The sequence below is a fragment of the Natator depressus genome, chromosome 8 (assembly GCF_965152275.1).
Source record: "Natator depressus isolate rNatDep1 chromosome 8, rNatDep2.hap1, whole genome shotgun sequence".
NCBI lineage: Eukaryota > Metazoa > Chordata > Testudines > Cheloniidae > Natator > Natator depressus.
The window spans coordinates 104,130,881-104,145,118 of NC_134241.1; the positions used below are offsets into that span (position 1 = coordinate 104,130,881).

Here is a 14,238-nt window from a genome sequence, read left to right on the forward strand (position 1 = left end):
TTCGACCAATGGAGAGCCTCATTCCGATCCGGTGGGCGGGGCGCTGGAGAGAGAGCGGTTGCTAGGGGCGCGGGTTCTCTATGCCCGTGAGAGGCGCGTTGCTAGGATGTGAGGTCGCAGGGTGTGGACCTTGAGCGCTCCTATTGGCTGGCGTCGCAGGAGAGGGCCGTCACTTCCGGTATGGGGGGGCGGGCGCTTCGGTCCGAGCTTGGGGCTGCGATCTCCTCAGCGCGTCCGAGCATGGGGGCCAGGGAGCTGGACTATACCATCGAGCTGCCGCCGGGGGGCTGGCCGGGTACGGGGCTGGCCGTGGGGCGGGGTCCCCAGGGTCCTCGCGGGCGCGGCGGGTCCGGCAGGCGGGGGGCGGCGCGTGTCCGAGGCCCTGCGGGGAGGAGTGAGGTGGGGGGGGGGACAGGGCGAGGTGGGGGGGGGTGTCTGATGCCCCGGAGGGAAGAGGTGGGGAGGGGACAGGGTGAGGTGAGGGGAGGCAGGTGTCTGATGCCCCGGGAGGAAGAGGTGGGGGGGACAGGGCGAGGTCGGGGGGGTGGGTGTCTGATGCCCCGGGGGGAGGAGGGAGGGGGTGTCTGATGCCCCGGGGGGAAGAGGTGGGGGGGACAGGACGAGGTGTGGGGGGGTGTCTGATGTCCCGGAGGGAAGAGGTGGGGAGGGGACAGGGTGAGGTGAGGGGAGGCAGGTGTCTGATGCCCCAGGGGGAAGAGGTGGGGGGGTGTCTGATGCCCCGGGAGGAAGAGGTGGGGGGGACAGGGCGAGGTCGGGGGGGTGGGTGTCTGATGCCCCGGAGGGAGGGGGTGCTGATGCCCCGGGGGGAAGAGGTGGGGAGGGGACAGGGTGAGGTGAGGGGAGGCAGGTGTCTGATGCCCCAGGAGGAAGAGGTGGGGGGGTGTCTGATGCCCCGGGAGGAAGAGGTGGGGGGGACAGGGCGAGGTCGGGGGGGTGGGTGTCTGATGCCCCGGGGGGAGAAGGGAGGGGGTGCTGATGCCCCGGGGGGAAGAGGTGGGGGGGACAGGACGAGGTGTGGGGGGGTGTCTGATGCCCCAGGGGGAAGAGGTGGGGAGGGGACAGGGTGAGGTGAGGGGGGGCAGGTGTCTGATGCCCCAGGAGGAAGAGGTGGGGGGGGTCTGATGCCCCGGGAGGAAGAGGTGGGGGGGACAGGGTGAGGTCGGGGGGGTGGGTGTCTGATGCCCCGGAGGGAAGAGGTGGGGAGGGGACAGGGTGAGGTGGGGGGGTTCTGATGCCGCGGGGGGAAGAGGTGAGGGGTGGGGGTCTGATGCCCCGGAGGGAAGAGGTGGGGGGGGACAGGGTGAGGTGGGGGGGGTGGGTGTCTGATACCCTGGGGGGAAGAGGTGGGGGGGGAACAGGGTGAGGTGAGGGGGGTGGGTGTCTGATACCCTGGGGGGAAGAGGTGGGGGGGGAACAGGGTGAGGTGAGGGGGGTGGGTGTCTGATGCCCTGGAGGGAAGAGGTGGGGGGGGGACAGGGTGAGGTGAGGGGGGTGGGTGTCTGATGCCCTGGAGGGAAGAGGTGGGGGGAGACAGGGTGAGGTGGGGGGGGGTGTCTGATACCCTGGGGGGAAGAGGTGGGGGGGGACAGGGTGAGGTGAGGGGGGTGGGTGTCTGATGCCCTGGAGGGAAGAGGTGGGGGGGGGACAGGGTGAGGTGAGGGGGGTGGGTGTCTGATGCCCTGGAGGGAAGAGGTGGGGGGGACAGGGCAAAGTGGAGGGGGTCTGATGCCCTGGGGGGAAGAGGTGAGGGGGGGACAGGGTGAGGTGAGGGGCGGGGGGGTCTGATGCCCCAGGAGGAAGAGGTGGGGGGGACAGGGCGAGGTCGGAGGGGTGGGTGTCTGATGCCCTGGGGGGAGGAGGGAGGGGGTGTCTGATGCCCCGGAGGTAAGAGGTGGGGAGGGGACAGGGTGAGGTGAGGGGGGGCAGGTGTCTGATGCCCCAGGGGGAAAAGGTGGGGAGGGGACAGGGTGAGGTGAGGGGGGGCAGGTGTCTGATGCCCCAGGGGGAAGAGGTGAGGGGAGGCAGGTGTCTGATGCCCCAGGAGGAAGAGGTGGGGGGGACAGGGCGAGGTCGGGGGGGTGGGTGTCTGATGCCCCGGGGGGAGGAGGGAGGGGGTGTCTGATGCCCCGGAGGGAAGAGGTGGGGAGGGGACAGGGTGAGGTGGGGGGGTTCTGATGCCGCGGGGGGAAGAGGTGAGGGGTGGGGGTCTGATGCTCCGGAGGGAAGAGGTGGGGGGGGACAGGATGAGGTGAGGGGGGTGGGTGTCTGATGCCCTGGAGGGAAGAGGTGGGGGGGACAGGGCAAAGTGGAGGGGGTCTGATGCCCCGGGGGGAAGAGGTGAGAGGGGGACAGGGTGAGGTGAGGGGCGGGGGGTCTGATGCCCCAGGAGGAAGAGGTGAGGGGAGGCAGGTGTCTGATGCCCCGGGAGGAGGGGTGTGAGTGTTTGATGTCCCTAGGGGCTGTGCAGTGTTGTCCCTAGTAGCCCGGGGGGCTTAGCGTCAGGGGTGTTGCTGTTGCAGGATTTGCCCTTAACCCTTCTATCTTACATTCCTATTAGCAAAATAATCCTGTTTGGATACTGGGCTGTGCTCCCTGGTGGCTTCAGGGAGAGCTGGGTTTACACAGGGCTCCCGACTCCTTTAAATCTCTTCCTCCATTGTGCCTGGGAGTGTTAATCAGAAACAGTTATTTGTGGCAGAATGGTCTGTGTATGGAAACAACACTGAGCAGGGCCAGACTGTCACCCTGTAAGCTTATTGCCATAGCCCAGGTCCTTCTCCAGCTGGTGTCTGTCGCTCTCATTCCACTGCATCTGATACTAGGTTGGAAAATCTTTGCAGCAACGACCACCTCTTTTTATGTCTCTTTAAAGGACCGAGAGCTCTATTGGGGTGGCTTAAAAACAAGACAAAACTAATATCTTTGGGGCTTGTGTGCACATAGAGTTATTCCTGATTAACTCCTCATGTAAACACTCTTATTTTGTTCCTTGTTCCTGTTCCTGTTTAGTTTAACACACTTTCAAAGGATCAAGCTAACTCCATGTGTAGACAAGCCTTAAGTAACCAACTGAGATGGAAACTTCTTTTTTTAATGCAAATGTAAACTTGTCCAAAAATCAGTGAGCCTGTTTCCCTCCACATACGGTAATGGAAAAACCTGCCATTTGCCACTGGTAAATGGATTTTTTTGAACCCTGAATTTTAGAAACATTTATAATGTGAGCTTCTAGTTTTTAGCATCTTTACCCCCTTATTTGTGTCCTACCTTGGCCCAGTAGCCTTTTGTCTTTCTTTACACTAGAAGTTGTTCGGGGCAAGATTTGTCATTTATTTTTTGTACTGTGCCCAGTACAATAGGGCCCCAGTCTTGATTGTATTGTACCACAAATAATATGGCAATAATAGCTGAATGATAACTGGATTCCTTCCGTAGCCTATCAGCACAATAGCTGCACTACAGGCTCGGGGGTGGGTTAAACCCGCTATCCTTATTAACTAGTTTGGTTGCAATTTCACTCTGACTCTAGTGGACTGAAGGGCAGTTTCATTTTTAAAAATCTTCTGGTTTATTTCAGACACTAGTCCAGAGAGGGGAAACACAAATAACCTGCCTGTGGTAATTCTGCTGGGGTGGACTGGCTGCCGTGATAGACACCTGGCGAAATACAGCACCATCTACCATCAGAAGGTGAGTGCATCATTCATCTTTCTATGCCAATATAAAGCTGTAGCAAGGCTACCTGAGGAATTTTCTCCCCTGCACTCTGGTGAAAAGACCTTACCCCTTCTTACGACTCCAGAGAAGCCCTAGAAGAAAGTGTTGGGCTTATTTTTGTGTGAAAGCCCCTTGCATGTTCAAGTAGCATGTTGACATTCTCTGCACACTGTCTTTAAGACCCTGGTTATGTGTACAACGAAGAGGCAGGAAGTGCTTCCTAAAAGGAATTATTTTTTGCCTTTTTTCAAAGTTTCTGAAGTCTTAAAGATTTGAAAACCGGTATAAATCTTTGTCCTCCGTTTATCCACAGAACATGTATAACATGGGCAGTGAGTACAAGCTGCATACATCTGTACAGACCTGGCAGGGCCAACTTTAAGGGTCAAAGGCAAGTTCAACCATGGCTTATTCAGCCTCTGGCCTTTCTTCTGAGACTAACAAGTGTGCTGGTTATTGATGGCTTTTGTGATCAGGTTGCCTGGCTACCGGGGATTGATTTAATGCCCCTAAACTCATTTCACACAATTTATGGAACAGCCATCAGATGGTAACAATGTTCAGTCATTACCAACCTGGACAGGATTTGGTATAGTGACCTAGAAATGGAAGTTTCTGACAGCGTCTGTCTCATTTTCAGTCCCCTTTTAAAATATCTTGCTTTGCTGGTCTATGGAATGATGGCAAGTGCATGGCTTTTGGACCTAATGGAATCTAGGCCCATTATTTCTCATCTCTTTCGCAATATGTGAGAATGGACTTTGGTTTGGTTCCAAATTTGTTGCAAAGATAGATGCCAAAGTTCTACTTGGAATACTACCCAGCATGACTGCCTCACGTGCCCTCCTCTGAACTGTTAATGTTTAACCTGACGTGAGATCATATATTAAAGTGTGTTCTAGTACAGAATGACTTGTGACTGGATGTCTCAGGATTGGTAACAGCATTTCACTGCTCAGTTGCAACTGGCCACAGCATTCCGCAACTGCTCAGTATCCTATATGAAATGCATTTGGTGTCTCAATCCCGTTGCCAGAAAGGTAGGTGTCTGCATTCTAAAATACACAGTTTCATTTAGTCCTACCTAGTTCCCTTTTAAGCAATCCTAACAGAGACTCTAAGGATGGAATGAGCCATGGAGAATGAACGCCCTTCTGACCCTTATATGATTAATATTTAGCACTTTACAAGGATTAAGCCACACAACTGTGTCTGGGAGAAAAATTTCCATTGCCATTTTAATGGAAAATTGGGTTTTTGACTAATTTTTTGCTCTCTGTGGATTTTTTTATTACATCAAACACCCAAAACCAGAACATTTGATTTGCATGTGGTGCCATATGAGGGTTGTAGTTTTTATGTCATGTACTTATTTTCCTCTGTGGGCTGACCTCCCCAGCTAGACTGCACCTGCCGCATGCTGCTTTCCAGATAGATAGTTTCAGTGAAACCACTATCCCAGCTATATTTATTCAGACAATGAGTAAAAGTTTCAAATCATAAGGTGTTGGAGGGTTGACGAGATGCGGGAGACTTTTGGGAGGGTTTGTTTTCTGGTGTGCTTAGCTGCAATTACTTGAGTGATTTATGTTACCTTGGCTTTTTTATTATTATTGGTTTTTATTTCCCTAATTCCAAGATCTCTTAAATGAACTTTTTGAATCTTTACAAATGAAGCTGAAGCCATAGGGTGGTTATGGACTCAGAAACTGAAGGGGGAGGGTACACCTGATAAATTATCATGGCTTTGTGTTCTGCGATGCCAAGTGGGAGACCCCAGCTCCCCTGCCAGCCTCATGCTTTGTGTGGGTGGGAAGCCCAGTGGAGGCAGCATGCTCAGCCAGTGGGAGAAGATGGATAATGCAGTACTTTTTATTGCCCAGCGGCCATCAGGCACCCCTGCTGGTCTACTGAGGATTGTTGACATGCTGCCATGGGACACTTGGCAAGTCCTCCTTGGCCAGAAGGAGGATGGGCAGGATGCAGAGCCTTGAGGGTAGGAAATCCAGGGGAAGTGAAGGGATGTGTAGGGTTCTAATAGGGATGTGGGTGGACCTTCCTTCCTCTAGGAAGTATGAATGCAAAACCCAGATGATTTTAAATCTATTAGAATAGGTGAAGATTTCTTCCTCCCTTCTCCCCAGTCTCCTCTGAACATAGCTGTTTTAATGCCTTTTCTCTGCATTTCTCAAGCAGAAATGCCAATAAATGCCTTTGCTGAGCTAAGGTAAAAGATGGAGCGCTACTACAACTAGCATTTCTATAGAAACTTCTGCGGGGGCCCATTGCTTCAGCACCCGGGTGCCTGACGCCATTAAACCTGCCATTAGTAAAGAGAATACTCGGAGTAACACGGTGCATATATCTAAATGTGGGGGCTTCGCTATGGAGCCAAGCGCCCTAAGCTCTTTGGTACATGGTTCCGCTTATTAACAGTTCCTCAGTTACCAGCAAAAGCTGCCGTTATCCGTCAGTTGGTAATAAGTGGAAAGCAACTTTGCAGGGTTGCAGCCAGGGAATGAAACACTGGGACAGATCTTCCCTGCATGTGGGCAGGGCAGCAGCAGAGAGGGGGCTGCAGCACAGATGCGGGGGCTTTCTACAGGGAATGGGGCACGGAGGGTCTCTCTCCTTGAGTTCCCTGTGGGTTGGGGTTCAGCATGTCCTAGTGCCTCCTTCCCTGGGTGCAGGGAGAGGTACTGTTCAGCTCTGGTGTCTGGGCTGCATCCCCCACTCCTTCCCTGCCCACAGCCCCTTACCTCCTGTGCTGTCCCTGGACACAGGTAGGTTTTCAGGGCACTGCCCTAGAAGGAAGCACAAGGACAGGGTGAGTGCTGGCTGGAGGCAGGTTTGCAGGGCTGCAGTGAGGGAAGGTATGTCCCAGCACTTCCTTCCCTGGCTGCAACCTTGCAAACCTGCCTCCAGTTGGGGTCTTTCTTCTAAAACATGTTGTTAATAATCAGCATGGTATTACCAATATCCAAATCCCATTAACATTAAGGTCAATGGAACGCGATTGGTTCCTGGCCAAATGTTGCTATTAACCAGAAGTTGTCAATATCAAGGTGGCTATTAAGTGGAATCTACTGTGGCACCCCCACCCCATCTGATCAAATAGTTATAGGTTAGCAAGCTTCAAAAAAGGCCACCCATAAAAATGGCTTCTACAGAGAATCTTGGCTGGGATAAGTGTTACCGGGTCCTGATGCTACTGGGCCCAAATGATCTCCAGCCAGGGACGGGAGGAAATTCCTTCTCCTTCACCAATGTTGTGGATGATGTTATACTAAAGATACACTAATGGTGAGCCAGCCCTGGCCAATTCCTGATTCAGGAAGAGGGGACCATTGCTCTTTCCTATAGGGCAAGTGCTATGAACACAGTGGCAGATTAGGATCCTGAAGGAGCTTGCCTTTCTATGTAACATACAGCCCTTGATGGGTGTCTCTCTGTTCCTCCCAGGGGTGCACAGTTATCCGCTACACAGCTCCATGGAAGATGGTGTTTTTCGCAGACAGCTTTGGCATCAGGTCCCTCCAGACCCAAGCCAGAAAGCTCCTGGAGCTGCTCTTTGACTATAAAATTGAAAAGAAACCCCTGCTGTTTCACGTGTTCAGCAATGGCGGGGTCATGCTTTACCGCTACATCCTAGAGCTTATCCACACACAGGGGCAATTCAGCAACCTTAAGGTGGTGGGCACCATTTTTGATAGCTCCCCGGGCAGAAGAAACTTGACGGGGACTCTGCGTGCCTTGGCAGTTGTCTTGGAATCAACTAACGTGCTGCTCAAGTATTGCCTCCTGCTTGTCTTCGCCATCCTGGTGGTGGTGCTGCGGATCCTGATGTATCCAGTGACTCGCTTCTTCCATGAGATCCATTATGACGCCCTGCTGAAGGGGCCTTCGAGGTGGCCCGAGCTCTACCTCTACTCCAAGGGTGATAGAATCATCCTGGCCAGTGACATAGAGCACATGATCGAGGCCCGGCGGCAGCACAATGTTGCGGTGAGAGCTGTGGACTTCTCAGACTCTGCTCATGTGAGTCACTTGCTGGCATATCCCTCCTATTACATGAGCCTCTGTACCTCTTTCATGTATGACTGCGCTGGATGCGCCTAGGGTTCACCAAGGCAGAGATAGCAAGTGCCTGTGTAAAGACCCCCAGCAGATGCTCTCTCTTCACTGGATCACACCAGAAACAAACTGTGCTCTCTGTCTCTCTGCCTCTCTTTCTTCAGCATCTCTCTGCTCATAATAAAATCCTGATTCACCAAGGGCAAGTCATGCCTGACTAATCTAATTGCCTTCTATGACGAGATAACTGGCTCTGTGGATAAGGGGAAGGCGGTGGACGTGTTGTTCCTTGACTTTAGCAAAGCTTTTGACACAGTCTCCCACAGTATTTTTGCCAGCAAGTTAAAGTAGTATGGGCTGGATGAATGGACTATAAGGTGGATAGAAAGTTGGCTAGATTGTCAGGCTCAACGGGTAGCGATCAGTGGCTCCATGTCTAGTTGGCAGCCAGTATCAAGTGGAGTGCCTCAAGGGTCGGTCCTCGGGCTGGCTTTGTTCAGTATCTTCATGAATGATCTGGAGGATGGTGTGGATTGCACCCTCAGCAAGTTTGCAGATGACACTAAACTGGGAGGAGAGGTAGATACGCTAGAGGGTAGGGATAGGATACAGAGGGCCCTAGACAAATTAGAGGGTTGGGCCAAAAGAAATCTGATGAGGTTCAACAAGGACAAGTGCAGAGTCCTATACTTAGGACGGAAGAACCCCATGCACCGTTACAGACTAGGGACCGAATGGCTCGGCAGCAGTTCTGCAGAAAAGGACCTAGGGGTTACAGTGGACGAGAAGCTGGATATGAGTCAACAGTGTGCCCTTGTTGCCAAGAAGGCCAATGGCATTTTGGGATGTATATGTAGGGGCATTGCCAGCAGATTGAGGGACGTGATCATTCCCCTCTATTCAACATTGGCGAGGCCTCATCTGGAGTACTGTGTCCAGTTTTGGGCCCCACACTACAAGAAAGATGTGGAAAAATTGAAAAGAGTCCTGCGGAGGGCAACAAAAATGATTAGGGGACTGGAACACATGACGTATGAGGAGAGGCTGAGGGAACTGGGATTGTTTAGTCTGCGGAAGAGAAGAATGAGGGGGGATTTGATAGCTGCTTTCGACTACCTGAAAGGGGGTTCCAAAGAGGATGGCTCTAGACTGTTCTCAGCGGTAGCAGATGACAGAACAAGGAGTAATGGTCTCAAGTTGCAGTGGGGGAGGTTTAGGTTGGATATTAGGAAAAACTTTTTCACTAGGAGGGTGGTGAAACACTGGAATGCGTTACCTAGGGAGGTGGTGGAATCTCCTTCCTTAGAAGTTTTTAAGGTCAGGCTTGACAAAGGCCTGGCTGGGATGATTTGGTTGGGGATTGGTCCTGCTTTGAGCAGGGGGTTGGACTAGATGACGTCCTGAGGTCTCTTCCAACCCTGATATTCTATGATTCCACCACCATTCCCCAGAGCTTGGAGACACAGAATTGCTGATTTCTAGGCATCTAGTACACAGCTGGATGTCTGAAGCCTCCAAATTGGTTGTTGGGCTGGTCGGAGGTGATGGTGCTAAGTAGAGTCAAGAGAGTCCAAATGAATATAGGTTTCAGAGTAACAGCCGTATTAGTCTGTATTCGCAAAAAGAAAAGGAGTACTTGTGGCACCTTAGAGACTAACCAATTTATTGGTTAGTCTCTAAGGTGCCACAAGTACTCCTTTTCTTTTTGCAAATGAATATAATTTACATAATAGGGGTAAAATCCTGTCCCTGCTGAAGACAATGGGAGGCTTGCCAGGAGCTTTCATGGGGATGGGCTTTCACCATAGGAGGCCAGAGAAAGGAGTGAATTAATGTGACTGGGGAGCACTACATCCCCCTTCTTATACCCTCTTTCCCCGCTGCCCTCCACTTCGTAGTCCTGGGCGTGTAACTTACATCACCATCCATGCTCCATCTTGTTACACTGGAGCAATTCTGTGATGTCCCTAGCAGCCAGGGCTCTCCGCTTAGCCTAGGTTTTGTTTTTTTTCTCTGCTGCTTCCTCCAGCCCACCGTTGAGTCAGCTGAAGCTCTGCAGTGTCACCTCATTCTCCCACTCCCCCCACTCTTCTGTTTACACCCCTCTGCTCTCAGCTGTGCATATAGTCACATTGACGAGGACAGAATGAGACTCTTGGCAGAGCCTTTAATAGGGCAGACCAATGCAGGTCCCTCCCTGTCCGCTCCCTCAAGGCACTGCACCTCAGCCCTACTCCTAGCTGGAGATCAGCTACAGCAATCAAACACAGTGTCTCCGAAAGTCCAGTGTAGGTAACTGCGCCCCAATGTGTCAGCCTGGTTCTATTTAATAGGGCTGGGGCAGAATGGCCAAGGGGCTGCTCCCTTGCTGGATGGCTCAAATCCCTGTAGCTGAGTTAATTTAAACCTTTATCTGTGAAATATCTAACGTGTCTCAGTGTCTGGTCTTTGTTCCTCTCCCCTGACGCTTCCCTCTCATTGCTGAAATCATTGGGTGAATAGCTGTGTGTTGCTGTGTAGATTTACCAGTCTGTTAAGGTGTGTGCCCAGGAATGCAGGGCAGTCACTTTGAGTATCTGTAACCCCGAGTTCTATCTCACCTCCTGTGCCCAAATTTTCTGGGTCTTTCAGAAACTGCTTTCTCTTTGATCCTCTAAGGGAGAGCCTTCATTACCAACTAGCATCATTGCTCACATTCCAGAAGATTTGTTGACTGATCTACACACGCGAACACTTCAGAGTGTGTTGCTTACTCCCTGTACAGACATGTTTGATGGGATGAGCCAAGCTAGAAAAATCCTGTTTGGGTTTTCTTCTGTGGAGGGGGAGTGAGGGGTTAAAGTAGGGGAAGGACTATACTACAATCTACGAAGGTTGAATTGGTTGAATTCTAACTGATCTGACTTTCTGTGTGTTTATGGATCCTGGCTTTTTTGGGAGGGTAGGGGGTAGATTGAATTATAACCCTGGAAAAGCCTGCCACTTTCCAGCACAGCATGATCTAATCTGGGGCCTCTGAAATGATGCTAGTCCCGCGAAGGATCCAGTGCCCTGTGAACACCTGTACAGCTGCCTGAGGACACAGTTCGTCCCTGTGGTTTTCTGTGCAGCCTCCCCTCCTGCATACAGCAATCATGCTGACTATGGGATGTTCATGAGTTGTTCCCCCAGCAAGAGCCGCTTTGTAATGTCATTACTTTCCTCCTCTGCAACCCCACAAATGTGAATCAGAGCAGAGTAGTACCCTGTCATTTCACTGAGGGTCCAGTAGCAGGGTTGGGAGGAAATGCTTATTCAAATGCACTTGAAATGGGGATTTAGAAATGTATTAATACCGTTTATAATGTATTTTACAATCTGCCTCAGTTTGCAAGCAGAAACAACAGTCCAACTGCAGCTATTTTCAGCTTCCCAAACAGCTCAGAGAGGCCCTACAGTAGAACTGGGGAGTCCTTCTAAGTCTTCTTTTGACATGTACATGACTGTTTGCATGTTTCCTGAATCTCCTCTGTTAAACTGACCCCAAAAGCCTAACACTGCGATGAGGAATTAAAGATCAAACTTACAATGACTTTTAAAAGAGAGTCACCATTTCTGCCTGTCACCATGCTCTAGAGCAGGGGTCGGCAACCTGCTGCACTTGTGCTGATTTTACTGGCACGCTTCTGCCAGCCGGGGTCCCGGCCGCTGCCCCTGCTCAGCCTGCTGCTGGCCTGGGTGAATGGAACCGCAGGCCGGCGGCCAGGGCCCCGGCTGGCCGGAGCTGGCGGGCGGAACCCCAGGCCGGCGGTGGGCTGAGCCGCTCAGCTCGCCGGCGGGGGTTGCGTCCGCCGGTGCAGTGTGTGAAATGTCTTCCCGTAGGAACCTGCTACTTGCAGAACACCAGGACTGGCAGCCGTAAGTAGTACACTGTAAGTGACGCATTCCTACGGGGAGGAATTTAATACGGTACACTAGGGAAGGGAAGGCTGTGCCTCCCCAAACAGCCTGCCCCCATCCAACCCCCCGCCACTGCTTGTCCCCTGACCACCCCCTCCCGGGACCCCCTGCCCCTGACTGCCTGCCTCGGAATCCTCCACCCATCCAACCCCCCGCTCCTTGTCTCCTGGCTGCCCGTGACTGCCCCGACCCCTACCCACGCCCCTGAGCGGCCCCCCGGCACTCCCACGCCTATCCAACCATCCCTGTTCCCCGTCCCCTTACCATGCCACTCCGAGCACCTGGACTGGCAGCCCCGTAAGTAGTACACCATAAGTAGCGCATCCCTATGGGGGGAGCAATTTAATACACTACACCTGTCCCCGCTCAGCCCGCTGACAGTCTGGAGTTCTCAAAATATGTTCTCTCACCCCTTATCAAAAATTACACTACAATTAGCTTAGAAACTTGAAAACTTAAAAACTTTGTATATTACAGTAATTGTTAAAAAATGTCTAATAAAGACATAGGTTTTGATGAAACAAAGTAGTTGTACTTATGTGCCTGTGATTAAATTGTGTTTTTGATGATTTACCTTCTAAAAAAAGTCTCATGTCTCGCACCCCCAAAAGGGCGTCTTGCACCCCAGGTTAAGAACCACTGCGCTAAACTGATCTTAATTTTAATTTAATTTTAAATGACGCTTCTTAAACATTTTTAAAACCTTGTTTACTTTACATGGGACAATAGTTTAGTTACATACTATAGACTTAGAGAGAGAGACCTTCTAAAAATGTTAAAATGTATGACTGGCACGCGAAACCTTAAATTAGAGTGAATAAATGAAGATTAGGCACGCTGCTTCTGAAAGGTTGCCGACCCCTGCTGTAGAGTCTATCCAATGAATCCAGTCTAACACAAATACTAAAAACTCCTCATTCCTTCTTCCTAATGGAGAAGCAGATTGTAGCATCACGTTTCCAGCTGTTGAGCTGTTGGTGGAGATAAAAGCAGGGCCTGTCAGTACATTTCCCCCTCCCTATCCCCCCAGCATTGCAAGCACACTACAGGTGCAATGGGAAGGAAGGATGCAGGGTCCAGTAGCAACGGAACACTCTAAAATCAGTCTGGAGAGAACAACTTGCACTTTTAAAAAAGTGTCGATATATCCTGGGTTGTTACCAATCCCTGAGACGGTAGGAGGGAAAATGAGGTTGCTTTTATGTGAACTATGAAGGAAAAGAACAACAAACTATGTAGCAACACAACCCTGTCCTTACACTTTGTGTATAAGCAGTGTGTGAATTAACTGGAAAGGTGACACTCAAGTGCTGACTTAATTGGATTAATTTTAATGAGCTTGTTACAATTTTTTTAATAGGTAGTTTTCTCCCAGCATTGGGGTACATTTTTCTGTGATTTGGATTATCTTCTCCCCCTTCACAAGTCTTCAGCTCAGATTTTTCCTCCCATTCTGCTTGTGAAACTTGGACATAACTAAACCCTCCTGCCTGTATCCCGAACAATGTCTTCAGTGGAGTGTATAGACCGGAACATTTGTTTATGGTGTATTTTTAACTTTAGATGCCAAAAACAGTCAAGAAGCCGATCTGGCTACGCAGTGTTCTTTTGGTAGCAAGCTGCTTTCTCTAGCATTCTTGTTCATCAGGGGAATCCACATAGCCAAGGCTGTATTTTTGTTTCTGAACATCAAACCAAAGAGTTGCAGAATTGTAAAAGCTCCCTCTTAAGGAGCAGAGATATTAAAGAAAGGTTATTAAACTAACTAGCACTTGCCTCAGCAGTGGCTTCTGGAGGCATAGCTTTTATAGAAACATGTAAGCGCATTCCACTGAGCACACCTCATGAATTAATACAATCACAGTGAGTGGGAAATGTAGTACGTGGATTTGACGACTGAACATTGTGGAGCATCTATTTGTGTGGCTATTCCACAACATGGCCAGCAGGTGGCAGCACTAAACCAACTATTCGTCTGCTCTATTGTCTATTAGAGAAAACTGCTGAAATCTATTTACATGAATTTCCCTGATTAATGAGCCCTATTTAAAATTAAGGACTAATGTACACACCCACCTGCCCCCTTGAACATTAGGCAAATGCATATCAAGCCAGTTGAATTACAGAATAACCTGTAACCACAAAGTTTCAGTGGTGGGCTCATTTTTTCCACACCCCATGAGGGACTGTAGTTTTAATTGTGGTCAAGTGTTATATATTATTTGGTATACTATATTTTTTTTCTCTTCCCCTCTTTTCTGCTATATAACACATGCCCCTTTTTTGCCCCCTTGTGTTTCTGGTTCCTGTTGTTTGAAACAGTGGGTTAATACACTGGCTATTTGTGACTGGAGAGGTACATTCAAATACTAATCAGATCACAGGTGAAAAATTTTTTTTTAGTGTAATCCGTCTTATTCCCCAGTGGGCATCTGTCTACCTTTCCAGGCTGCCGCACAGTGTGGCGCAGCTGGCCATCTGTGCTAG

The 14,238-nt window shown here is 50.6% G+C and overlaps 1 protein-coding gene across 2 annotated transcripts; it reads left to right on the plus strand.

Moving 5' to 3' along the window:
• Positions 1 to 189: 189 nt before the first annotated feature.
• On the plus strand, positions 190 to 11,879 carry TMEM53 (transmembrane protein 53). 2 transcript variants are annotated; one of them, XM_074961891.1, is made up of 3 exons: positions 190 to 295; positions 3,599 to 3,711; positions 7,201 to 11,879. In XM_074961891.1, the coding sequence occupies exons 1-3, from the start codon at positions 241 to 243 to the stop codon at positions 7,855 to 7,857; spliced, it is 825 nt and encodes a 274-aa protein (XP_074817992.1). In that variant the 5' UTR covers positions 190 to 240; the 3' UTR covers positions 7,858 to 11,879. The 2 variants fall into 2 exon arrangements, with proteins under 2 accessions (XP_074817992.1, XP_074817993.1); XM_074961892.1 differs by lacking the exons at positions 190 to 295; positions 3,599 to 3,711 and adding an exon at positions 4,624 to 4,778.
• The last annotated feature ends 2,359 nt before the right edge of the window (positions 11,880 to 14,238 follow it).